At 45.1% G+C, this 27135-nt stretch overlaps 2 protein-coding genes and 1 non-coding gene across 6 annotated transcripts; 1 reads left to right on the forward strand and 2 right to left on the reverse strand.

Annotated features, from left to right (window-relative positions):
- The first annotated feature begins 531 nt into the window (after positions 1 to 531).
- On the forward strand, positions 532 to 14761 carry DIS3L (DIS3 like exosome 3'-5' exoribonuclease). Of its 2 annotated transcripts, XM_033071002.2 has the most exons (17): positions 532 to 726; positions 3290 to 3443; positions 4169 to 4297; positions 4858 to 4993; positions 5732 to 5908; positions 6796 to 6874; positions 7747 to 7926; positions 8451 to 8620; positions 8954 to 9115; positions 9789 to 10036; positions 10783 to 10875; positions 11376 to 11909; positions 12607 to 12761; positions 12854 to 13032; positions 13373 to 13518; positions 14016 to 14190; positions 14261 to 14761. In XM_033071002.2, exons 1-17 carry the CDS (start codon positions 582 to 584, stop codon positions 14570 to 14572), a joined length of 3174 nt encoding a protein of 1057 aa, XP_032926893.1. In that variant the 5' UTR covers positions 532 to 581; the 3' UTR covers positions 14573 to 14761. The 2 variants fall into 2 exon arrangements, with proteins under 2 accessions (XP_032926893.1, XP_032926895.1); XM_033071004.2 differs by lacking the exons at positions 532 to 726; positions 3290 to 3443; positions 4169 to 4297; ... (2 more) ...; positions 6796 to 6874; positions 8451 to 8620 and having other exon boundaries at positions 7873 to 7926; positions 14261 to 14760.
- A 498-nt stretch (positions 14762 to 15259) lies between these two features.
- TIPIN (TIMELESS interacting protein) lies at positions 15260 to 21217 on the reverse strand. 3 transcript variants are annotated; one of them, XM_033071153.2, is made up of 8 exons: positions 21133 to 21217; positions 20636 to 20795; positions 20165 to 20258; positions 19851 to 19926; positions 18601 to 18723; positions 18013 to 18076; positions 16011 to 16205; positions 15260 to 15774 (listed from the first exon to the last, which is right to left on the reverse strand). In XM_033071153.2, the coding sequence occupies exons 2-8, from the start codon at positions 20766 to 20768 to the stop codon at positions 15620 to 15622; spliced, it is 840 nt and encodes a 279-aa protein (XP_032927044.1). In that variant the 5' UTR covers positions 20769 to 20795; positions 21133 to 21217; the 3' UTR covers positions 15260 to 15619. The 3 variants fall into 3 exon arrangements, with proteins under 3 accessions (XP_032927044.1, XP_032927043.1, XP_032927042.1); XM_033071152.2 differs by having other exon boundaries at positions 15260 to 15771; positions 16011 to 16208; XM_033071151.2 differs by having other exon boundaries at positions 16011 to 16208.
- Positions 17046 to 17179, reverse strand: LOC117002253. The gene has a single exon (XR_004419248.1).
- Positions 21218 to 27135: the final 5918 nt, after the last annotated feature.

A 27135-nucleotide genomic window follows, 5' to 3' on the forward strand; every position in this document is an offset into this window, starting at 1 on the left:
CCCGTCAACTCGCTCTCGCCCGTCCCTCAGCTCGCGTCCCCTCAGCTCAATTCCTGCCCGGTCCCCTCATCCCATCCCTGTTCCCTCAGCCCGTCCCTGTTCCCTCAGCTCGTTTCCGCCTGGTTCCCTTAGTTCGTCCCTGTTCCCTCAGCTCGCCCGAGTCCCCTCAGGCCACCTCGGTCCCCTCAGCTCGCCCCTGTTCCCTCAGCCCGCTCCTGTTCCCTCAGCTCGCCCCTGTTCCCTCAGCTCGCCCCAGTCCCCTCAGCTCGTTCCTGCTCGGTTCCCTTAACCGCTCCTGTTCCCTCAGCTCGTCCCTGTTCCCCTCAGCTCGTCCCTGTTCCCTCAGCTCGCCCCGGTTCCCGCAGCCCGCTCCGGTCCCCTCAGCTCGTTCCTGCCCGGTTCTCTCAACCGCCCCGGTTCCCTCAGCCCGCCCCACCCGCTCTCTTCCCGCCCCTCTGTTGGGGCCGTTCCCCCCGCCGTGACCCCGCGCCCCGCCCCGCGCAGGCGCCCCGGCAGTCGCGGCCTCGGGGCCGCCGGTCCCTGCCGGTCCCCGCCATTGCGGGCCGGTACTCGGCGCCTCGATGCTCCGCACGGAGAAGGTGCTGCAGCTGCGGGGGCAGCAGGGCCGCGCCGTGCGGGTGGTGCGGGAGCATTACCTGCGCCCCGACGTGCCGTGCCGCAGCGCTCTGTGCCGCAGCGCCCAGTGCCGCGCCGCCTGCGCCCGCGGTGAGGCTCCGCCGTGAGGGAATGGGGAGAGCGGGGCGGGAGCGCTGGCACAGCCGGGATCGCCGTGAGGGGAATGGGGGGAGCGGGGCGGGAGCGCTGGCACAGCCGGGATCGCCCGTGAGGGGAATGGGGGGAGCGGGCGGCTGGGGGCAGAGCTGGGGGCAAAGTGATCCCTGAGCTGGGGGGATCCTGAACTGAGGTGATCCCTGAGGGCAGAGGGTGATCTCTGAGCTGGGGTATCCCTGAGGACAGAGGGTGATCCCTGAACTGAGGTGATCCCCGAGGACAGAGGATGATCTCTCAGCTGGGGGATCCCCGAGGACAGAGGATGATCTCTCAGCTGGGGTGATCCCCGAGCTGGGGTGATCTCTCAGCCGGGGGATCCCCGAGGACAGAGGACGATCCCCGCTCTAGGGTTATTCCTGAAGGAGAAGGGATGATTCCCGTCCTGGGGTGTCCAGACCGTGCTGCACAAATCAGGGCAATAGTTTTCCTTTAAAGCAAGATCTTTTAGAAATCAACGAGGCGGTAAGAGCGGAAGGACTCGAGGAGTTGATTGTTCGAGTGTAACTGTGAACAGTTTACAGGCAGTGATAAAAGGCTAAAGGATTGTTCCGTTTTTACACTTCCCTTGTTTTAAAAGATTCTTTAACATGCATTAATTTCTGCAGGGTGCTGGTTTATAGCATGAGTTGAATTCTATACTTACCTGTTAAGTATTACAATGGGGCCAAGCCATTATCTTGAAGCCATTGTAATTCTCCATCAGCAGCTATTTCTGTTCAGTAATTAAATGTAATTGCCTGTGTTATATCAGGGCATTTCAGACACGGGAAGGCTGCCAGGCTCTGATGTCTGCATTTGTTGTTGTTTTTATGTACTGTGGTGCTGTTATGTGCATCATAGATCATCACCCGAGCTGTGGTTGATGTTTCAGTTGGGTTTGTTGTTGTTGTTGTTCAATATCACAATTTATTTGATGCAGGAAAGTGACTGGCAAATAACAAACATAATATGCAACCTGTTTAAATCGACCAAATGACTTGCCTGAAAGAAAAAGTTGAGAATTGTAACTCTTTTTTTTTTTTCCTTTGGAACTATGATTGGCGTAGATGTTTTCACTTTTGATTTAGGTTGCAATCGAGGGCAGGTGTATTACTTACACTATTACAGTGTATTGCTGTTATCTAGGAGATCAGGACTTGTGATAGTTACTGCTCCTTAAAATGGTGCATTTGGTTATGAATTCCTCAAGAATGAATTAAAGGCACGTATCAGAAAAGAGTCTAACCTCTCCTGCTGTGCCTAACTCCCCTCTTTTGTACTTAAATGTAAATTGTGCTACAGGTGACTGTCAGAATGTGTCCCCGTGTGATTACTCAAGGTAACCCAGATGTGAGGGAAATATTTGTTTTCCTTCCTGACTTTACACAGTGTGCTGAGCAAATCTATTTCATGCCCTGTGAGAGGCTGCCTGCAAAAATCACATCAGCAGGTGCTTGTGAGGGTGAGCTGTGCCTGCCTGGGAGTCATCCTGCTCTGGATGGATGGGTTAGGCAAGGAGAGCTTCTCATAAATCTTCCAGTGACACTTCACTTCTAATGCTCTTCAGAATTATTAATAAATATTAGCTTTCTTGCACACCTGCTGCCATCATCCATTCTAAGCCTTCCGTGGGAGATGAGGCCAAGTTACTGTGTGCACAACTGTGCTGGCTGGATTCACACTCACAGCTCAAAGATTGTCAAAGAAATACATGAAAATAACCTGACCTGCCACTATCTATATATTGCATTCTGTGTAATTTCCCTGCACTGTGGTTAGTTCAGCAGTTCAGTGTTTATAATAAAGAATAAATAGGTATTAAGAGAAAATACAATGAAGATCCTCTCCCATCTGAAAGCTCTTTGAAATACCAAAAGCTGTTAAACTCTTTATTTTGAGGTACATTTTAAGATGTCATCTGTGATGTGTTGTGTGTGATATTTTGATGGCATATTCCTAAGGGATAGAGTCTCTATAAAGAAAATTAACACTGATGGTTAATAGTTTAGATTTTAAAACATCTTTTCTTTGCAGTAGAAGTGGTTTTCTCTATGTGCACCTTACCTGTGCTCTTTTATGTAAAGAGCCTGCTGTAAATGTGTTTGAACAGAGAGAGCTGTGGGAGGAACTGCTCATAATTCTACAGCCTTTGGAAATTCCATGAAAAGATTTTCTGTGCCAGATGTATGGTCCTTTTTTCATATGGAAGCAGAGAAGGAAGAACTGTAACCTTCACTCTTTTAAGTTATAACCTTTTCATAATGAAAATGGATCTTCTTCACTCCTCCTTTGGATAGAATTTGCACTACATTTTGGATGCAAAAATCCACATGTTTGTGGACTGTACCACAGAGTTAAACCAGAATTAAACCATAACATCCCTAATTTTGTTCATCAGAAAAAGAAATGTACCCATTTCAGGAGACACAACTCTAATTTTCTTACATTGGGAAATATTTTCAAGAAGCAAATATTGCAACTGAAAGTTTGAACCTTGAAACTCTGAATTATCTTCTAGATGGCAAATTGTTATCAGATGATGTCACCCACTACGTTGTCCCTGACTGCAAGGTTGTTCAGGAGTACCTGGAGATCCTGGAATTTCCAGAGCTGAAAGGAATTATTTTCATGCATACAGCTTGTCAGGCTGTGCAGCATCAGAAAGGACGCAGGTATTTATCCCAGAAGAACTTGGGTTTTATTTAGATTGAAGTAAAAATACCAATTTGTAAAATGTGTAATTTGTTTTCAAGGGCTAAATGTAGTTTTACAGAAGGGGAAGGACTGGGATCCTTTGTGGTCATGGCTATCAATGCCTGGCATGGTTTTCACTTGATAGAACAGTATGAAACCTGTAGCATTATTAACTAATCAAGTGGCTGGTGTCAGGAATGAATTAGACTTTGCAGTAATGATCTGTCATGTGCCCACAGCTGGATTATGGACAGGTTTTGGTTTGAGCATTTGTCTTTGGGGAGCAATTAATATTTTTGTGTGATAGTTATTTCACCAGACATTAACCTGGGCATTGCCATGGCATTTCAGAGTTAAATTTGCTCTCAGGGCCTTCCCATATTTCTAAAGCACAAATGCTTTTGAAGAAATAGCCCTTGCCCCAAAAGTGACAAACAAAACAAGTTCCTGAACACTTAGGATGTTTTGTGGGGCTCATTGGAAAACAAGAATGTTTAAAATCAGAAGTGTTCACAATGGAACTTAAAGAAGTTTGCTTGCAGGTGATGGTTTAGGATTTATCATCAGTGGTGTAATTTAATGGGTGCATTTCTCTGTGCATAACTGTAATTTTCCTGGAGTTTTTCAGCTGTATTTTCACATGGAGTTAAAACAGTATTATCAAAAGAAAGCACAAGAATAAATTCCTCTTTTTTCATTCCAGACAGTACAACAAGCTCCGAAATCTACTGAAGGATCCCCGTCACGACTGCACTGTGTTTGCTAATGAATTCCACCAGCACTGCTACCTGCCCAGGGAGAAGGGAGAGTCCATGGAGAAGTGGCAGACCAGGTTTGTTTGAACCTCTGCAGTGTCCTAGGGCACAGCACCAGGACTTTGTGTTTAGAAAAGTGAGAATGCACCAGCTGCTGGGAGTTCATGCTCTTGCTCTGCTGAGCTCTGCAGCAGTTCACAGTCACTGGAAGTCTGCACTGTGCTTTATGATTATAAAAGTATCAGCATAGCTTTCTTAGGGAAATAGGCAGAATGCACTAAATTAAATGCAATCATGCTAAAGAGAAAACTGGACCAGTTTAAAGTCACACCATAGCGTCAGAGTCTTGGCACCTGCAGCCTGCATTTTACAACCTTTCACTCAAGGAACTTCATGTTGTGTTGCTGCCAGGCCACAAGTGGATGTACTGGGGAGGAAACATTTTGTTCTTCCTTCTTTTTGTGATGCTTGAGAATGGCACAGGAACATTTTTGCAGAAAAATGTTTCTGTAGCTTGGTGTACATCTCTCAAAAGTTTGAGTGTTAAATCAAAATCTCGTTTTTACGAAGCCAGCAGAATCTTGCAAGTAGCAAATGAGCTATGCCAGAAATCTTATTTCAAACTTTGCTTTTCTAGGAATATTTACAATGCAGCAGCCTGGTATCACAACCACTGCCTGGGTCAGATGCCAGTTGTTATGGTAACAGAAGATGAAGATGCCATCAGGCAGTATGGAAATGAAACAGAAGGAGTGTTTGTGATTTCCTTCAAGGTAACATGCCAGAAAAATAAAAGCTTTCCTTTATGCTGTATCAAAATGATGAAGCAAGTGCATTAAAGTATATTGCAAATCATGTCAGAGTTTAATTCACAAAAATTCTGATGGTAACTCGTGTCTCCATTTATCAAAGCAAGCAAATATGTCACTTATGGGAGTGTCAGAAAAACCAATGGCAGTGAGCAAAGCAGAGAGCTGGGAAGATAAACAGCAGCTCTAAGGATAGAAGTCATCTTTCTTAGCAGACCTTTTCCTTGTTTTCCTTGTTTTTAAGGAATTTGGCATTGATGAGCAGTGATCAGTTCCCTCAGGCAGCTGCCTAAACCTGGAGTGCAAGCAGTCCAGAAGCAGCTGTAACCTAAACACCCATCAGGGATGTTGTGCCAGTGACTTTGCCTGGACTGCTGAGGGTACAGGGATGTCTGGGAAGATAATCCATTCTTCTTTTTGGTGTCCATCTCTGACACCACTGCTGCTCAGTGGGATCTGGGGATGGCATGTTTGTGTTCATCCATGGAAGGATGTAGAGTAAAAATAGCACCAAACTGATTGAGCTTTGTTGTCTTTAGGCTGAACCTGGGACACATCTGTTTGGTTTAGAATAAACTCATCATTACCACTGTGTTATTTAAGTGTGACACAGCTCTTGTTCATTATGGGGTTTCCAAATGCATTATTGAAAGAACAGAGATCTCAGAATACTTTTCTGTTGATTTCTATTTGTGCATACAGAATTACTTGGATAACTTCTGGCCTGACCTGAAGGCTGCCCATGAGCTCTTTGACTCCATAGTCCAAGCTCGGCGGGAGCGGGAGAGTGAAAGCCAAGAGAACCATGGAAAAGAATATCCTGAGCACTTACCTGTGGAAATACTGGAGGCTGGGATCAAATCTGGAAGATACCTGCAGGTATTTGTTATGTAGAGAACATACTCACAGCAATGTGCTTGGTCCCTTGAGTTGCCTGAATTAGAGTGATTAGAGAAAGAAATATGGCTATGGTGAGAACAGGGAATGAAAACAAAAAATAAGAGGATGGAAAGGATTAGGATTCTTAGGATTCTCAAAATATTTCCCCTACACTGTGTTATGGATTTTTTTTTATTTGTCTTGGAGAAGTTAAAGTAAGAATTGGCTGTTGAGGATTTGATTACTATGGATTTTTCTTCAGGTTGATATGTGATGTACCTGTAAATTGAGAGACCAGGTGTGATTTGAAGCAGTGAGACCTCATTCTTAAATATAAATAATGCTGCACAAAGGCAGCACTTCTAACTTCATTTGCAAGAGATCTCCCAATCAATGAATTTACAGGTTTATGGCTGTTCAGGGCCTTAGTATGGATTGTTGGTAGACAAGTGTCCTTCTTTTAAAAATAATTTAAAAAATTAGAAGGAGTAATTTGTTCCATTCTTGGCAATTCCAGCAGTGAGGCAGAAATAAAATATGAACAGAAAGACTGAGGTTTTTCTTTCCTGTTGGAATTATGCCAGATTCTGTGCTAAAGCAGGCAGCAAAGGTAATCTTCCACTGCCTGTGTTTGGAATAAAATGTCATTCACCATCTTAGAAATAAATTCAGCATTTAAAAGAATTTACCATTCTTTTCCAGAAGTTAATAGTTAAAAGTCCTACACCCTGCATTGCCCCCTATAGAGGAACAATTGTGTTCAAAATAACCTACAGATCAGTAAAAACTAATTCATGTAAAAATAATTGTACCCCCCCAAGTTATCCTTTCAGGTTGTGTATTTTCAGGGTGACACTTTCATTCTCTTGGTTGTTGGTCTCTTCCAGGGTACCCTGAATGTCAACAAGCATCGAGCACAGCTGGAAGCTTTTGTGCGGCTTCAGGGCTTTGGCAGCAAAAACACAGGTGAGAAGTTTAGGTGAGGAGTTTTCAGTTTTCAAACAGGATGAAGGCTGGGACACTGCAGTGCCTGTGTGGTTTTCATGGGCCAGAAAGGAGGCTGAAGATTAACCAGAAGGTGGAACTTGTGAGGAGAGCTCCTTCCTCTTTCTTACCACCTTTCTGGCCTCTTGTCCTGTTTCCTGCACCTCTCTGAAGGGAAATGCTGGTGCAGATTGTCCCTGTGCTGTGCTCTGACCTCAGGTGAGCACTCCTTTGAGTGCAATAAGAGTCTGATAGATGTTGGCAGGCTTAGGAATCTGGTCTTTGTGAACAGAACTGGAAAATTGTCTTTTGGGTCACACTGATCCAGAGTGATGCAGGGTTGTGTCTCTGGCATGAGTGACTAACCAGCACCTTTGAGGGGGCAGTCCATTGCCCTTGCACAGACACATTGGCCCAGCTCTCACTAAAAACTCCTTTCAAACATTCTGTGACAGACCCTGCAGTCAAACCAGTACTCAATATACTCATTATTTTTTAAAAGCTTGTTTTATTCTGAACCCTCCCCAGAATCCTGGGGCTTTCACAATTTAACTATGCTGTGGTTTTTTTATAGCTGCTGCCTAAGAACAATGAACTCATCCCAGCCTATGCTGCTTTTTAGCCAAAAGTTCACTTACAGAATTCCTTAATAGATCCTTAAAAAAAAAAAAAGACAAAAAAGAGGAAAAGGTTTTCATTTCCTTGCAATATTAATTTCTTGCCAGTAGTCCTTTTTGGAAGAAATCACATTGGAAAAGTAATTTTCTGTTATTTCAGCAGAATGCTGCCAAGAATGGAGGGATTTGAATTTTTTTAGCAGATTATAGTTCTGTTTCCTTTTATTTTAAATACAGAACTTCAAAGTGACATCCTTATTTATGGGACCAAGGCTCGGAATCGTGCAATCCACGGGGATGTGGTGGTGGTTGAGCTGCTCCCTGTGCATGAATGGAAGGGAAGGACTGTTGCTCTCTGTGAAAATGAGACTGAGGACAAAGCACCTGCAGACACCACAGGTGACCCTATGCCCACAGGTAAGGAGAAGCATCCTTTTAATTCCCTGCTGATAAATAATGAAAAAAAAAAAAGTTAGGTGAAAAAGTATCCCTGGGTACCATGGGAACTTAGAGTCTTGTTTGAAATTATTACTCTGTAGCTGCATCTTAAATTTTGAGGTCAGAGCTAGAAGTTTGAAGAGATTAATTCTCTTTTTGTAGGGAAATCTTGTTTTATTTTGCTTTTTGCTATTAAAAATTCTCTGTTACTAGAATTGGCCACATTTCAGCAGCAGTGGGAATCTCTGAATCATTTATGTCATGTATCAATTGAAATCTATACAATGAGTTAGTCTCCACATAAATAAAAGCTGATTAAAATCTGCCTGTGCAGATTTTAAACTGTAGTTTATACCACATTTGTATTGTCTGCACACCATATGCTGTTGGCAGTTGTGACAGATTTGGGGACACATCAGTTTATTTTACAAAGCAATGAATCTCCTACATCTCCTTTCTTGGTTCTGTTAAACTCTTTAATGCACAATGTTCCTTATTTAAAGGTAAAGTGGTTGGAATCACCCAGAAGAACTGGAGGGATTATGTGGTCACCTTCCCCTCTAAAGAAGAGATCCAGTCCCAGGGCAGAAATGCTCAGAAAGTCCTTGTAACACCTTGGGATTACCGAATCCCCAAAATCCGCATCAGCACTCAGCAGGCTGAGGCTTTACAGGTAATTTAACTGAAGTGGTTTTCTGTTCTGTGTTCCTGCAAAGCTGTGTGGGTGTTACAGGCTCTAATGATGTTTTCCTTGACAAAAACATGGTAAAACTATTAAAGTCTGTGAGGGTTCAATTCCTGCCTTGAAGGATTGTGTTCAATTCCTGTGAGAACCACTTCAGATAACAAAGCTTATTTGAGTTCTGAATTTGAGCCACAGTCCAGCTGCCCTAGCAGTTACACAGCACTTGCTTTGGGTTTTTTCTGCTAAATGCCAGTTGTGCTGGGGGTGTCAGTGGTGCTTTCCAGGGGCACAGAGCAGTTCTGACAGAGCTCCTTGCTGCAGGAGTACAGAGTTGTCGTGCGCATCGATTCCTGGGAGTCGACGTCGCTCTACCCGAACGGACACTTTGTCAGAGTGCTGGGGAGGATTGGAGACCTGGAGGGGGAGATTGCAGCTATCCTGGTGGAGAACAGCATCTGTGCTGCCCCTTTCTCAGAAATCCAGGTGGGTCTCAGTGATCACATCCAGTCTTTTCTGTTCATTTCCAGGGTCTTGTTTCTCAAAGAGAGGGACTTTCTTACAGCTCAACATCTTTCTTGCCAGTGGGTTTCTGAAAGCCCATTCTGAAAGCTGAAAATTTATTATTGTTTTACTTTATTGTTCTGGAATCTCTTGGATCAGTGATTCTATTGATACTATGGATTTTCAACTCAAGAGTGATTTTAAGATAATCCTTTCACTGTGAGGAGAAGATTACAAACTCTTAATTCAAATTTGAGTTAGACTTTTAAGACTTTTCTCTCTTTAGTATGTGGTTGTCCTACTGATCCTAAAAGCCTCATCCTACTGAAATCATTGTCTTAAATACTTTGTTTTCAACTGGGAGAGGAACCAGCTTTCATAAATAACTATTTTGATTATACCTACAGTTAATTGAAAGAAGACTAAAAAGCCAATATATTGTGGTTATATTTGCCAGGGCTGCAGTATCACCACAGTAATAACAGTGGTTACTAATACACATAGAATTATTTAATATAATTTTCCATAAAATAAATGTAATGGATTGGAAAATGAAACAAAATAACTCTTTGAAAAAATAATTAAATCTAATTTATTTGCATCTTTTTGTAGAAAATATATAAAATCTGTGTTCATCAACAATATTTCTGTATAGATGAGTGAAATGCCAGTGAGTTCTCCAAAGAATCCATGGAAAGTGAGTCCAGAGGAGGCAAAGAAACGCCTTGACCTGAGAGACAGCCACCTGATATTCAGCATTGACCCCAAGGGCTGTGAGGATGTGGATGATGCTCTGTCTGTCAGGACTCTGCCCAATGGGAACCTGGAGCTGGGGGTGCACATTGCAGATGTCACTCACTTCGTGGCAGCCAATTCCTACACGGATGTCGAGGCCAGAGCAAGGCAAGTTATTTTCTGGAAATTAGAAAATTTATGGAGCTCAGAAGTTTGTGACGTTACCTTAAGGAAACTTTGGAAGGAAAGAAAAATCCTTTTACTTTCATGTCTTACTAAAGACTTCTTATAGCTAATTAAGCTTTTATTTGGACACATTTTCCAGAAAGCTATACAAGTTTATTTTCCCCTAATCACTCCTCTCTGCTTTATAGTTTAATTTAACATCTGTGACTTAAAGTATTTTTAAAAACCACTTGTTTGCATTCCAAGGGAGATGAACACCCACAAAATTGAATTAAGTCTCACATGAATTGAATTCCAGAGGTATTTGTCAGGCTTATGTTTTAATATTCAATCTTGTCTTTTAATGTGCAAATATTTAATTCTCTTTTTTCTTTTATTGCTGCTGTTTTGAACTTAAACTGCTGAATCACTTAATGTACTGTATTCTTTGTAGATTCAAAGAAGTATAAGGTGTAGGTAGCAGAGATGTTTGATGTAGACTTTAATCAGTGAGCAAATTTTGTCCAGCCCTGGTTCTGCCCTTAATGGCAGCTGAAATACCAAGGAAGACAAAATTAGGGTTGTACTGCACAAATCACTGTTTAAATAATTTGACTTTGGTATCACACCTGAGTGTTCTGTGGGAATAACCTTTCCAAATCAAATTTCTGTGGAGCAGTGCTTCCAGCCCAGCCCCAGGAGAGCTGCTGGGCAGAGCAGTGACTGTGTTTGGCTGTGTTTTGTTGCAGGGCCACCACGTATTACCTGGCAGACCGGCGCTATGACATGCTGCCCGCGGTGCTCAGCGCTGACCTGTGCTCCCTCCTCAGCGGAGTGGACAGGTGAGGCTTGGCAATTTTTCTGGCCAGGGAGACTTTTACAAGCCATCCTGCATTATTACTGCAAGAATTGTGTGCATTAAAAATTACCCTGCAGTTCTACCACAGGTGGGGTGAATTTTATAGACCAGTTTATATCAGTTTACAGGCTCAGCTGGCTGCTGGTGTGAGGATGTGCAAGGCTGGCATGAGGATTTTGAGGGTACAGAGATGGTCTTTGTGGATGCAGCTGACTAATAAAATAAAAATGTGTAAAAATAACTATCACAGCATAAAGGAGACCTTATACCTTAGGGCTACTCTGCTGCAGCAGATGAATTGAAAATGCTGCTGTGTAGCTGGTCCTCATTTGTTGTGCATGAGACTGAAAGGCAAGTGCATTATTTAGTGAAGAAAAATATGCTTCCACAACCAGAATTGAATCTATAAATTTCTATAAATGTGCTTGAAATGGGAGTTGAAGTCTACCAGAACTATTGCAGAAGTGTGGTTTTGTCTTTCAGGTACGCTGTGAGCGTCTTGTGGGAGCTGGAGAAGGAATCCTTGGAGACGCTGAGGGTTCAGTACCGCAGAACCCTGATCCGCTCCGCCTACAAGCTGGAGTACGAGACAGCCCAGGCACTGCTGGATGGGGACACCAGTGTGGTGGGGAACATCCTGGAACTGCAAGGCCTGGATGAAGGAACGAGGCAGCAGAAGGTGGCTGAGCTGGTTTGGGCCATATCCAAGCTCACCGACATAGCGCGACACGTCCGGGCCAAGCGGGACAGGTGCGGCGCGCTGGAGCTGGAGGGGATCGAGATCCGCGTGCAGCTGGACGACAAACGGAACATCCATGACCTCATCCCCAAGCAGCCGCTGGAAGTGCACGAGACCGTGGCGGAGTGCATGATCCTGGCCAACCACTGGGTGGCGAAAAGGATTTCCGAGGATTTCCCCCACCAAGCTCTGCTGCGGCAGCACCCTCCGCCACGGCAGGAATTCTTCACCGAGCTTCGGGAGTGTGCCAGTGCCAAAGGCTTCTCCATCGACACACGGTAGCTTTTAGTACTAAAGTTCTGTAATTAAAGTTAGGCAATTAACTGTTTGGCTGTGTTATTGTTAAACAATTCCAGCTGTGAGTATCAATGGTGACACTGCATAGCAGTTCTTAAAAAGAGTTTTATCAGAATCTTTCTGATGATGTTCTGACCAGGAGAAGCTGCCTGCATTCTGCTGTCTGTACTGCACATGGCAATGGCTGAGTAATTTTAGACATAACCAGATAAAAGATTTGTTCAGTCACTGCACAGTGGTCTCTGTGCTGCAGTGACCTCGTTTGCACTGTATTTACTGGTTCAAATTAGGTGAATTCTGTAGTCTTTTTAAATGACTCAAAATAACTCAGAATTTCTTGGCCATGGTGAAGGGCAGCAGTAGAGCCTCTGTGACCTGGGTGTCACCTTGTCCCATTTGTGCTGGACACAAAGGTTTGGACCAGCTCACTCTTTTGTACTGCACAGGATGAAGTTTGCTGCAGTTCCTGAATATCCAGGTTACAGCAGGGTGAAAACTGTGATTTTTCTAAACATTTTCTTAGACGTGAGCTGTTACTAAATGCACTGAAAGTTTCAATATCGCTCTGCCATTTTTGATAACTATTAACTTCTGTGTGGGTTTTATGCTGTTGTTAACTGTGAGCCATTATAACCAGTGATAATACCATTTTCTTTGGAATTAACACCTTTTTGCCAGGTCCAACAAGGCTTTGGCTGAGTCTCTGGACAGAGCAAACGACCCCTTGGATCCCATTGTGAACAAACTGCTGCGCTCCATGGCCACCCACGCCATGTCCAACGCCCTCTACTTCTCAACTGGCTCCTGTCCTGAGGAGCAGTTCCATCATTATGGTACCTGGTCACTTTTGTGCCTTTCTGTCATTTCTGAGCTGTTGGGGAGGCAGGTGATGGCTTTGCTCATGTCTGTTCCTCTCTGTTGGCAGGGCTGGCCCTGGAGAAGTACACTCACTTCACTTCTCCCATCAGGAGATACGCTGACATCGTTGTGCACAGGCTCCTGATGGCAGCGACCCTGAGGGGAACCACAGGGGATGTAAAGGACAACATCACCAGTAACAAGGACCTGGAGGAGCTGTGCAGACACATCAATAACAGGAACAGGGTAAGGCATCCTTGTGGGAATCCTGGGGAACGGGATACCACTCCTGACTGAGGCTTTTGTAAAGAGTATCACTTTACTTTTATTTGTAGTGCTTTGGGGTGTTTTTAAAATACAAATTTTCTTCTGAGAGTGGTAGTAAAAGTTTCTTCATACTTTACTTGTACTGAACATTTTTTTGTTTTAGATTTTTAGATTTAGATTTTTGTTTTAGGATTTTGTTTTAGATTTAATTTTTCTTGGGCACAGGCAAGGGAGTAAAAGCAGCTGTGGAAATCAAAGCTGGAGTTGCTTGTTGGAATATTGACAAGGTTTTTGTCTCTGTGTGTGTGGGTGCTCACAGGCAGCCCAGCGTGCTCAGAAGCAATCCACAGAGCTCTTCCAGTGCATGTACTTCCGGGACAGGAGCGCCGAGAGCGACGAGCGCTGCGTGGCCGACGGCGTCATCTACTCCATCCGCACCAACGGCGTGCTCGTCTTCGTGCCCCGGTGAGCCCGGGCTGGGAATGGCACCTGCACTGCTCAGGTCACATCTGCCAGCTCCAGCAGTCCAGAGGGTTGGCTCTGAGGCTCAGGAGCCAGAGCCTCCCCAGCCAGGAGAACCTCACAGAGAACCCACAGGCAAACGCTGCTGCTCTTCAAGGAGCTTTGTTTTAATGGAGAACTCTCCTCACTGTCTGTCTGGAAAAACCTGTAAAGCTGCTCTTCCCCCATCAGAGCCATTCCAGGCCCCACCCAGCACTAAGATAATGGATCACTGACATTTCACTTTTGCTTCACTGCTCTCAAAACACTTCAGTCACTGTCTCCATGCTGTTTCGTGTCTGGGTTTCTCTGCCAACACTTATCAGTGTTCCTGAGGCAGGATTATCAGGCTGCCGTGCCTGCCCCTGCCTGTTGCTTTTCTACAATCCCAGCCAGCCTGTGGGTTTTGAAACTAAGAGACCTGAAAATGGTTAGAACAGCTTCTCTCTGCTCTTTTGTAGGTATGGAATCAAAGGTGCAGCCTACATGAAAAACAAAGAGGGCTTGGTCATCTCCTGTCAAGGGGCTGGGAGCTGCCAGTGGAAGCCTGGATCCCTCCATCGCTCTCAGCATAAAATCACCTCCACTACAGCTACTGGGGACTCAGTGACCCTGAGCCTTTTCGATCACATCACAGTGAGTATCTCAGCTGAGGGGAGGAAAAGGACATGGCACCATCAGAACTGTAAACACAGTGTTTTTGCAGGTGAGAATCCTGGTGCAGAGCTCCCGCTGCCACGCCGAGAGGATCAAGCTGGAGATCATCAGGAACGCGCCGCACCACACCGCGGACACAGAGGCTGCCCACAGGAGCTCCCACGGGGTCAGGTCTGACTTGGTGAAAGAAGTCAGCCAGTCTGCAGAGGAGGCCCAGCGTGCCCAAGAGAGAGCCAGGGTGGAAGTGATGGATGAGGAGTCCCAGGAGTTCTGCCAGACCAAGGGGCCGAGCCTGTACCAGCTGCTGGAGGAGATCCGGGAGCTGGCGCTGCTGGATGTCACTCAGGACATCAGGACTTGAACTGGGAGCTGCCACCAGCTCCTGGGGCTGTGCAAAGTGCTTGGGGATCTTGTAAAAAAAGCAGTTTATTTAAATGTTCAAGAGTCCTTTCGATAAGAAGCTAAATGTCTATTTTAAATAAGAATTATTTTTATCTGATTGAGTATGGATGAGTTATGAAAATATTTTATACCTGATAAAAGCTCATATTTCAGACTAGAGACACTGTGCTGTGAATTCTTTTAAAAATAATTCTAAAAATTACTTTGCTCATGTAGTCCATAAAGGCCTAAATACTTCCTTCTTCCTTACAAGGATACAGAAAGCAAATTCCTTCATAAAATAACACCTGTTGCCCTGAGGGTAGTGGCTTAATTAGTGTGTAGAAATTCAGTATTTTTGACTGTTGGGTGATTCCTCTTCATTCCACAAAAGGGAAAAGCTGTTGTGTAAGGAAAGCAGGACTCTAAGAAGAGGATGAAGCAGAACCTGAAGCAGGGAGCAGGAGCAGGGAGGTCTCATTCCCTGAAGGGAGCTGCTTGTCTGGGGAGAGATGTCTGACCCAGGGGATGGGAACTGTGGGAGCCCTGTGGGAGCCCTGGCCTTGGAACAGCCTCAGGTTTCACTTCTGAAATTTAACAGCTTCCATTTTATATGAAAAATATATAAGTAATGGATAAGAGGTTAAAAAAAAATCCAGCTCCCCTGTTAAAAAAACCCCAAACAAGACACCTTTAATAGCAACTTAATCCATCAACATCCCAGTTAATTCAGTTTAACATAAATTATAAACTGTATTGCAAACAGGTCCAAAAACCCATAAACATTTCCTAAAAAACGTTTGAGGAGGTGGAAAAGATGTCTCCAGTGCAGCTGAAGAACTTTGTTCTGTTTCCTGGTGTATGGAGCTGCTCCTCTGCAGCTGTCAGGGAAGAGTTCTGTCCTTCAGTGATGCCATGGGAACCTTCCCTGAAGCTCCTGGAGTGCCAAGAGCAGCAGCATTTCAGTAGAATGGCAGTACTCAGAGCAGGGGGGTGTTTTGGTCAAGAAAGGCATTCACAGTGTGAGTTACTGTTCTTCCCTGGCACATTCCAATTCATCCTCTCCATCTTCTGAGGGACCATCCTTGGCTGCAGGAACCTGAGTGTCTTCAGCAAGGTCAGTGGGATCCTGAGCAACTGGGCTGTCAAACTCCTCTTCTGGGTAACTACTGGGGAGCTCTGCTGAGAGAAACACAAACCATGAGCAGACAGTTGTGTGTTTAACTGATGTTTGCATCACCAGAATGCCAATCTGTGGCAAAGGCAGCTCAGACAGAAGAGTTTGAAAAAGCTGTCACAGCTTGGTACAAGCACCAGAGAGTTTACAGGAAAACAACGAAGTGAAGAAAGCCCTCAGGGCTGTGACCCTGCAGCCCAGGCCCTGCCCTCACTGTCACCACTGGAACTGGGGTCCTTACCCTGGTGCTGGGACTGGCTGAGGCCCTGCAGCCGCGCCTGCCTCCGCTCCAGGGCCAGCTGCCGGTTCCTCTTCATGCGCTCCTGCTGCTCCTCTGTCAGAGCGGCCCCAGGCAGGGAGTCCAGCTCCTCTGCACTGCCAGGGTGGGGAGGTGCATCTTCAGCAGCTGCATCCAGCCCATTGCTTTCCCCTTCTTCTGCTTAAAAAGGGGCAAGAGGGGCAGAATCAGCATTTTCAACCCACAGAGATCCACTACACATCAGGCAAGAGAACATTCTGAAAGCATTTCTGTGTTCTACATTTTGTACTGACAGCTGAAGCTCATTCCATAACTTCACTTCAATGGGCAGTTTTCTGCCTAGGCCCACATCCCCAATATTGAAAGGACTCAGCAAGTGCTCAGAGCTCACACACACACACCAATCAATGCCTGAGAGCAGAGGCACAGCTCTGGGTACTGAGTTAGCAACAGCTGTGCTTGAAGGGTCAGAAGGGACAGGAAATCCAGGCAATCCTTAGGGCCAGGTAATTTTCCTCCCAACCCTACCAGTGAAACACTGTCCTTTACAAAGTGCAGGAGTCACTACAGCAATTCCAACCTCTCAAGGCCAGGCTGTGTGGCACTAATTGAAGGTGTCCCTGTCCATGGCAGGGGACAGAACAGGATGGGTTTTAACGTCCCTTCCACCCAAACCATTCCAGGATTCTGTGAATCACAAGTTTGAACACATACATGAGTACTCAGTTCTGAATTCAGTGTGCTCTAATACAGAGATATTTACTCATCTGCCAGCACTGAAATGTGCAAAGTGGAGGCAGTTCAGTCAAACTTCCCCCACCCAGAGATCAGCAGAGCACCCCTGAAAGAGCCCAAGGCCTCTGCCCCACTTTAAGCCTGTGAGCTGACAAGGTTGGGCTGCTCATACAACAGCCCATGCTGAGTTTTTATTTCACCCCTGTGAGACCCTAGCCCAGTTTTTCCCCTGAAGGCTGCAGCAGTGCCCTCAGCCTGAGCTCAGCAGCACGTGTACAGGCTGCTGTGTGGAACCATCGCACAGAACATCTGATCTCTCTGCAGACCCTGTCGGCAGGAACCACTGGTGTTGCTGTCCGTGCCTGCCTCTGGCTGCAGTGCACTTCTCACACTGCAGCAGCAGTGAAGGCAGCCACGTGTCACCAACTGCCCCAGGGGTGCCCCAAAGCTCAGGCCAGTGCCACCACTCTGAGCTCATCCAGCACACACCGTTCCCAAGCACTGGCTGGGCTGGAGGCTCATGTGGGGACAAATGGGACAATGGGTAGATAATGCAGGAATGCAAAACCCTGCAGGATCCTTAGGAATGACAATGAAATTCCCTCCTTTCAGCTGCTGAAGTTTCTTTCAAACTACCCTGTGAACTCTACTTCCTCTTGGATTAGAGAGCTGTTAATGCCCAATTTCTGACTCCTGTCCTCAGTAAGTGCTGGGATTTGATCCTGGCAGCAGGAATTCTCCAGCAGCTGTGTGCCTGCACTGACAGACACAGCACAGCCCCAGCACTCTGCCTGTGAAGGGCACCACACCCCGACTGCAGTGCAGCCCTCAGAGAATAACCAGGATGAGTTGGTGATTCCTGCTTCAATGGGATCCAAGAGTTCCCCAGACTGCACTCCTGTGAGACTGCAACACAAACCTGTGTGCTCAATAATTGCACTTCTAGGATTTTTTTGGAAGACTATTTCTAACAATGCTGGTTAACATCAGTTTTCCATCTCCTTTCAGCAGACCCCACAAATTTATTTATTTTTACACACATATGTGCAAGTACCAGTTGAGTTTTGTCATCATAAGACTCACAGAAGCCTGGTTTTAAAGCAGAGACCTATCAACAATTTCTTCTACACTAGAAAAGCCTATCATGATCATTCAGTTCTGGTCAGTAGGAAGGGAAGCAAATAATCTCTGAGTAGTATCTGAAGTAAATTAACACTGAAATACTGAACAAATAGCAGAGAGAGCATACCTTCGTTGTTTTTGTAGTCATCATGTAAAACAGGAAGATCAAGTCTAATCCTCTTGAGGCAGGTCTGCAGGTGGGAGATTAAAACTCTGGTAATTCATCTGCAGCAAGTTTTTATGTTTAACTTTGGAAAACCACAGCAATTTCACTTTACACTTTATTACTCCTTTCACTTCATGTCCATTTGACACACAGACCTTCAATGCTGGATCATCTTCCCTGTCCTTCCTCTGTCACCCAGCCAGGTGAAGCTGAATTTTTTATCAGACTTCTTTTGCAGGTTCAAACATTAAATATCAACCAAACAAACCCCAAATCCCCAACCAGTTCCAGCACTCTGAACCAGTATTCTGTAAAGATGTCCTGCAGATGCTGAAGCCAATTCTCTGGAGGATTATTTCAAATAAAGAAAGGATGTATCTAAATATAAATACCAGACAGAGCTCTAAACTGAGGGAAATTAATTTAGTAACAATATACTTTAGAGCAGTATGCACAACCTAACTCTTCTTCTGCTGCATAATTAATCCCCTAGATGTTCCTATTGCACTGTTCCAAACAGCATGAAGAGGAACTGACAGGAATACATACCTGAACTTCCTTTTTGTTTCCCAAAGACTCCACTTTGTCAATAAAATCCTCAAACTGCAGTTTTGGGAACAGCCTGTGAGCCCAGTGCTCCATGTGTTGTATCAGTGTCTTCAGGTCCTCTGCCTAGGCAAGGAAAGACAACACCCAGCTACTAAAGCTGACAGAGGAGGGAGACTGCAGAGGAAACAGGACAGTAATTCCTGAAAACAGGACAGTAATTCCTGAAAATATGGAGCACCTGCAGCTTGACAGTGTCTGGAAAATGTCAGCAGTACAGATGTGTGTAACCTTTCCTTCCTCCTCCCACAGTGCAGGGTCAGTGCAATCTCAGGCTGTGAACACCAAGTGTAGGGGAGTGTTTGCATACCCTGTAAAACATCTGTCCTTCAACAACCAGAACTGAAATAAATCCACAGGGGCACAGCTGTCATTGATCCTGATGCTCAGAATGCAGATACATCAAAATAAGCTGATCTAGGAAAGGTTTTTGCACCTTTCAGCACTACTGCCCAGTTCCTTTGTGCCTCCAGTGCTAGTGAGAACATTCACACCATGGATGCTCTCTGTAAACCAGAGATGCACAGGTGTCCTTGCAAGTGCCAGGAGAATCATGGAATTGTTTGGGTTGGAAAAGTGCTCAAAGGTCAGAGTCCACTACCCCAGCAGTGCCAAGGCCACCACTAAAACATGTCCCCAAGTGTCACATCTGGATGTCTTTTAAATCCCTCTGGGGATGATGACACAGGGCTGGACAACACTCCTGGTGAAGAAATCTTCCCTAGTAACCAATCCAAACCTCCCTGGCACACCTGAGGCTGTTTCCTCTTGTCCTATTGTTTGTTGCTTGGGAGAAGAGACTGACACTCCCCTGTCTACAACCAACTCTATCATGCAAAGGAAAACAGGCTCTGCATGTTTAAGCACATCCAAAACAGTAAGCCCTGCTTTCTCTGTGCTCAAGTGCTATGTCACAATTTATTTTAAAAACCTTGGCATTCAAAACCCTGCTTGTTTGGACACTACAAGAATCACAGATGTGATATTCTACTTTTAGAGTTGAGGAAAATAATTTTATGATCAAAAGATGGATTTTGTTAAAACAGTTCATGTTTGTTTTAAAATTTGCTCCCAACACCTTCAGGGTTTGCTCAGACACAGCACTATCAATTCTCCCAATATCAGACAGGCAGCACTCCATCAAATCTACATTAACCTCCCAAGAAACAAAAGCAAAGCCCACCAGGTCTTACCTCGTGCCCTTTACCCTTGAATTTCACATTGTCAAACATGCTTCTCAGAGCTGGGAGCCCTCTTTCTGAAATTAACCTGGGAATAGGAAATTTGTTTGTGAGTTATTTGAAACTCACACTTTCTTCTTTCAATTAACAAGTTTTTAAAAAAAAACAAACAAAGAAAAAACTCTCACATTACATGAAACAGCCTCAAGCTTGGATTCCTTCTGTTGATTATAAAGAACTCACACCAGTTTTAGAGGCACTTTAATCATTCTCCCACAGCCCTGCACCAAACTGAGCACACAAAGAAATATTCTCTATAAAGTTACCTCTGGGCATCTAATTTAGGCCTTGGTCTTTTAACTGCTTTCTGTGTGGTCACAGCAGAATCCTTTGTTTGGGACTGCTGGTTTCCATCTGGATCTGGGGAAGAAAATAGCAAATTAATTATCCAAAGCAATTGCTATCACCCAGGATTGAATTGTGTACATTTTAATTTTCTACTTGTATTTCTAATAAGTGCATTGAGAATGCATCTAACACTCTTATCTCTTCTGAAAGCCAAGTCATAAAGAGTAACTACAAACCACTGCTGTATAATTATTTGTAGCAACATTTTGTCAGAAGAGTTTGAGTTTTATAAAGATTCCTTTGTGCACATACTCTCACAGATTCTACAAAAATAACCTTGATTAACAATTTAAATTTACAGTGTGTTTTCTGCCTATTTTTATGCACTGAAGTCCAACACCACCGATTTCGACTGCACAGCACGAAAATGTGAATTTTAGGGTGCTCACCTCCGTTGGCCTGAGCCCATTCTGCATCGTCTCTTCCCGGAGAGGCAGGAGGTGGAAGAGGTGGGAATGTTTCATCTTCTGTGTTCTCATAGTCAGGAAGATCAAACAAGTTGTTCTCTAAAGGATCTAGCATTGCCACAAAGAAGCCTTTTTTCCCCTCCTGCACAAAACACCAAAAGCATTTAAAGAGAAGCAGCGAGGCTCCTACAGAAGCACATAAACATCAACTCTATACAATATTTACAGCTTTTCTAGGAAAACTGCCAACCAGATCATCAGGCAAATTAAACAGCAAGTACCATACACAGGATGACACAACCCGAATAAAATAAGGGTTTGCTTTGCTTCAACTCTTCAAAGTTACTCGGGAGTGGCAGGAATTAACGAAAATAAGCGGATCCCTGAACACAGCGCTTATCCAAGGAGCCGCGTGCCCCTCACATCCCTGAGCAAAGCTTTCGGGGGTGGAGAGGCAATTCCCCGAAAGTACAGCTCACCCAGCCTGGAGGAGGATTCCCCTTTCCCGGCTGATCGCAGAGCACAGCCGCAGTCAGTCAGCACAGCCGCGGTCAGCACAGCCGCAGTCAGTCAGCACAGCCGCGGTCAGTCAGCACAGCCGCGGTCAGCACAGCCCTGGCAGCACAGCTCGGCTCCGGGAGCCTTTCCCGGGCGGCTCCGGCCGTGAGGGAGCGCGGGCCGGGCCGGGCCGGGCCGGGCTGGGCTGAGGGGCCGCGGCCGCCCCCGCGCGCGCCGAGTCCCGCGAGAGCCGCGAGTCTCGCGAGATCCCGAGCGCCGCTCGGGGCTTTTGGCGCCAAAACGCGGCGGGCGGGGCGGGGCGAGGAGCGGAGGGTGAGGCGGTCTCGGGGCTGTGGAGTCCGGGAGTGCTCAGGGTGACAAGGGACATCTCAGATCATCTCATTCTCATTCCAATCCCGCTGCTGTCCTCAGGGACACTTTCCACTACTCCAGCTTCCTCCGAGCCCCGTCCAGCCCGGCTTTGGACACTTCCAGGGATGGAACAGCTGCTCTGTACCAAGGTTGCACCATTGTCACAAGGAGGAATTTCATCCTAATATCCCATCTAAACCTACTCTGTCACTTGGAAGCCATTCCCCCTTGGCCTGTCTCTCCAGAACCTTGTAAATAGTCCCTCTCCATCCGTGCTGTAAGGTCACCTCACGAACTGGAAGGTCACAGTTGGTCACCCCAAAGCTTTTCCAGGCTGAGCACTCCCAGTTCTCTCAGCCTTTCCCCACAGGAGAGGGGGAACCCTCTGCACTCACCCCCTTCCTGTGCTGGGCCCCCAGGCTGGGGCAGCTCTGCACGTGGGGTCTCACCTGAGCAGGGCAGAGTGGTAGAATTGCCCCTTTCCTGCTGCCTTTCCTGTGGGATCAGCTCGGGGTACACTTGGCTTTCTGGGACATGTCCAATGTCTCACCCACCAGCACCTCTAGCTGCCTGTAGTGTCACCTTGTCAGGGAAATCGTGCTGGGGATTAGTATTTAATTTGAAATATCCAATGTTGCAAAGCCCCACAATGAGTCACTTCCAGGAATGGGATTTAAAATGGTCACTATTGAGCCCATGTCACTTCACGGAATCACAGAATCCCTGAGACTGGAAAAGCCCTCCAAGACCACGGAGTCCAACCTGTGACCAATGCCCAGAGCAGAGTGCACGGGCAGGAATTCCTCCAGGGATGGGCTCTCCAAACCTCCCTGGGAACCCTTCCCAATGCCTGGGAGGGAATTCCTCCAGGGATGGGCTCTCCAAACCTCCCTGGTAAACATTCCCAATGCCTGGCCACCATTCCTAGGAGGGAATTCCTGTGCTGTCCAGCCTGAGCCTCCCCTGGTGCAGTTCATGGCCGTGTCCTCCTGCTGTCCCTGTTCCTGGAGCAGAGCCCGACCTGCCCTCCCTGCCCCTCCTGGCAGGGATCCCCCCTGAGCCTCCTTTTCTCCAGGCTGAGCTCCTGCAGCTGCCCCAGCTCTGTTCCCTTCCCTGGACAGCTCAGTGTCCTTCCAGGACTCGAGCAGTTCCTCCCCAGGGATTCCCACCCTGTCTCAGAGGAAAGGAGCAGGACAGCGAGTGATCCTGAGCTCTTCTCCAGACAGAACCTTCTGGGAATTTCAAACTGAGCAGTTTGCAGTTGTCCAGGCTGGAATAAATGTGCTGAGCCCTGGGAGGTTTGGCAGCTGTGCACAGAAAATGCCAAGAAAGGATCTGGGCTGCAGGGACAGCAGGAGAGGCTCCAGGCTCCCGTCTCCAATGCAGCTGGAGCTGTAAATTGTTCTCATGTTTTTACAGCTCAATCCATAGAAGTGTATCTGACTTAAATTACAGTCTCTTTGTTTAAATAAAACTATATAAATTAATGTAAAATATTAATCCATTAAAGGAATTGGTTTTCCCTTATTTCTCTATAAATTCAAATCTGACAAACAGTGTTTCTGGTAATTTAATGTATTCCTTCTAGTACGACAAAATCAATTGCAGTTACTTTCTGGTTAAAATTATTTTAACAGTTAATGTTTAAAGTGTGCATTCCCAATTGCTGCAGCATCTTTTATAGTCAAGAATATATTAAATATTGGGTGAACACACTAATGGATTTTTTAGTACTGAATTAATTTATCTTATCTTTTTAGATATGGTAAATTTCTACAATCGATTGAGGCAGTTGAAGTATGAAAATTAACACAGAGATTTAACAATAATCATAGATCAAGCGCTGCTAATTTCCAGCATAAAATATTACAATTGTCATATAAAATTAGTGAAAATCAAATATCTACATGATGAGCTCTTTGCCTTGAAAATAATAGTCACTCTTTGAACTGAAAAATCCTTACAAACAAAAAAAAAAAAAAGCAGAAGATCACTTACAATCTCTGCAGAGGACACAGGGTTATAAAACCCACCACATTTATGCAACTTTGATTAATCAATATTTTTGAAGAGTGTTTAATTAGAAGCTGGACTTGATGACCTAGGTGGTTCTTTCCAGTCCTATGTTCCTAATTAAATAAAAAGCAAATGCTGGCAGGCATTGATTATTGGTTTTTCCTCAGGAAATGAATAACCAGCCACATGCTGCTAAAATAATAAGTCAGGAAAAAACAAACAAAAAACCCCCCACAGGTTGCCTCTATTCTAGAAAACACTCCTGGTTTCTCGTTTAGGTGAAAAGGAAATATTACTGCTTGTTTCTGTTTGATTACTGTAATTTCATTAGAAAAACTGCAGAAAATTAGCACCTTATTTTATATTTCAGTCTCATTTCCTGCTTTGTTACACGTAATATACGGCAAAGCAAATCTGTCAGACGGATAATTGCCTGCTTCCACGCTCCAAGGGCTTTATTCCTAAGGGAGCAGAATTCAAATATTCAAATATTATCTTGGCAAAGCTGTTCATGCCATAAACCCTCAGCACAACTGCTCCCATTGCAGCTGCATTAGTGGGAAGTAACATCGTAAGGATTAAGCAAATTTCAGTTATTTGTGATTTATACTTATTTACATTTATACCTTGCTGATCTGCTCTAAGTTTGATATTATGCAGCCAACTTCAACGTTCATTTCTAAGCTTTTAGGATATCACAAAGCATTAAAATAGTGCAGTGATCCACAGTGCTCTTTTAAATCTCTGTTTCTTGAGGAAAATAAGGTGCAAGGCAGGTTGTCATCTCTATCAGGCTCTCTGTCAGCTCCCTTCAAATCATTTTTGATCATCTTGGCCAATTTTATTCAAATTCAAACCAGACTTCTTAAATTCCATTGCTTTATGGGACTAATTATTTCTCTAACTTGCTTTGCTAACCACTAGATTAAGAAGTATTAAATCTTGCAAACAGAAGTTTGTGTGCACATGTTTTGGCAGTAAAATGTGCAGCTCTATGTGGCAATCAAGTTTGAAAAGTTGGTTTAATTTAGAAGCAATTGATCTATATAGTAATTGTGGTTCTCTTTTCATGCAAGAAATTAGGCAAAATTTCGGTTTCTATAAGGGGAAAAAAAGTGGTAATGAAGACAAGCTTTGTTCCACTTCTATTTACAGAGACAAATGATTTCTATTTTTCCAAGCAGTGGTGAAATCAATAAATCAGAAAGTCTCCCCGCTCAGAAGCCTCTTGCTGAAATTACAGTACCTTCATTTGTTTTTCATCTTTTCCTCTGTGATTCACCTCCACAAACACCTGTAAAGCAAAACACAGTTCCTTCCACGGAGAATATTCAAATTTCCAAATCATGTGTTCTGTTTTGGTTGGGGAAATGTATTTAATTTTTAGCAACAAATGCCCTTAAGTTAAACCTACTTGTTTTACAGAGAACAGTACAGAAATTATTTCTGCAGTAGCATCAATCCATATGCCCGTGAATTTATTTCTAGGTGCAACCAATCCAAGATATTTTTGGGTTTGTGCTTTGGTCAAAGGGATTTTAAAAGAGATTGATGAAATCAGTAATTTCACAGTCCAGTGTTCTCAGTGCAAGGATAAAGGGCTCCAGAGGAGGGAGCTGTCCCTTAATACCTGGAATTGGATGGAGGGAATATGTCTTTCATGGCAAAGCTGTAAAAAAAAAAAAATTTTTTAACTTAAGAAATGGAGAAGAAGATAGGAACTACTCAGCATTTTTGCAATATATATGGGGAACTTTGTTCCTCATTTCAGTTCCTATAAAAACTTTAATGATTGGTTCAATTAAAACATAATTGTACTTTTGCAAACCACAACAATTTAAATCATACAGATTTCAGACTGGTTCTTTATCCAAAGTATTCACAGCAGAAATTTCATTATGGAATTAACTCTGCACTTCTTTTTCTGTCTGAATCAACTCATTGGACTATAAAAGCTGCAGGAAGTTCACTGCAGGAAAGATGTTATTCATTCAGGTGGTGTATTCACATGTCTTGTATATGCAAAAGATAATTTGGGAATCTCAGGAAAAAATGGAACTGCCAAAGAAACTGTTTTTCACTCTTTTACCAGTACCAAGTCTCTGCTCCACCTTAGTGCTGAGTTCCTCCTCCCTGCTGCTTCACTCCTCGGCTCACACATCTTTGAGAGGTTTCTTTTACCACTTAAGCCAAATTATGAGTAACTGCAGTGTTTTCTGCTCGACGTGTTTGTTGACAGGTGGAGCATTGTGTGGCACAGAAATGTACAGCAGCAATGGAAAGAATTTCTCACCTTTGTCAGGAATGAGAAGAAAGCCAAGCCCTTCTCACTGTGTAACTCCTACAGGCCTTAAGGGAGTTTTCAGCTGACTTCTGCTGGATTCACACAACAAGAAATTAATCTTATAAAGCAACTCAAACTTTAACAAAGTTCTTTCCAGATCTCAGCAGCAGGATTGTAGTGCACTCTGTTCACGGAAGTCAAATGCACGGAACTCCTTTTTATCTCCTGAATCTTATCATATGAGTAGTGTATGTGTCATAGCTGCATAGCTAACTGCACACGTGTGTGCAGATTGCCTTGGTTATCCAAACAGGGTCACTGGGTGCTTTAATATCCCATATCCTGCCCTCAACCCTCGGCAAGATCCACAGCTGAACAACAGAATCTTTACATTTCAACTCTCCCTCGTGGAGAGAGAACTGGTATGGAAGAACACGTTCTACTGACCACAGCAAGGATATAAATTGCTTTAAAAGCAATTTTGCTACCCCAGAAGAGCCCAGCAGAGCACGGACACCCAGAATTGCTGCCCAAGGGGTGACGTGCCATGGTGGTACCTGGCTGGTGACACCTCTGTGTCCTGGGCTGAGTGACACCCCTGTGTCCTGGGATGGTGACAGCCCTGTGTCCTGGGCTGATATATACCCCTGTGTACTGGGCTGAGTGACAGCCCTGTGTCCTGGGATGGTGACAGCCCTGTGTCCTGGGCTGAGTGACAGCCCCGTGTCCTGTCCTGAGTGACACCCCTGTGTCCTGGGATGGTGACAGCCCCGTGTCCTGGCCTGAGTGACAGCCCCGTGTCCTGTCCTGAGTGACACCGCTGTGTCCTGGGATGGTGACAGCCCTGTGTCCTGGGGTAAGTAACAGCCCTGTGTCCTGGCCTGGGTGACAGCTCCGTGTCCTGGCCTGAGTGACAGTCCTGTGTCCTGGGCTGAATGACACCTCTGTGTCCTGTCCTGAGTGACAGCCCTGTGTCCTGTCCTGAGTGACACCTCTGTGTCCTGTCCTGAGTGACCCGTGCTGTCTCACCTGCCCAGGCCCAGCCGAGCTCTCACAGGTCACCATGGTCCTGCCTCTGCCTTGCTTCTCCTCTGCGATCCCTCTGCTCCCACTGCTTTCCATACTGCAGCTCGCACATCCTTAAGTGGTAGACTCTTAAAAAAAAAGTCCTTTATCGATTTGTGGAAGCAGCAAGTTGGTGTTAAAGCAAGGTTCTGTTTCAGTTATCACAGAATAGGTTGGGTCGGAAGGGACCTCAAAGCCCATCCCATTCCACGCCCTGCCATGAGCAGGAACACCTTCCTAGGGTGCT

The sequence above is a fragment of the Catharus ustulatus genome, chromosome 12 (genome assembly GCF_009819885.2).
Source record: "Catharus ustulatus isolate bCatUst1 chromosome 12, bCatUst1.pri.v2, whole genome shotgun sequence".
Taxonomy (NCBI): domain Eukaryota; kingdom Metazoa; phylum Chordata; class Aves; order Passeriformes; family Turdidae; genus Catharus; species Catharus ustulatus.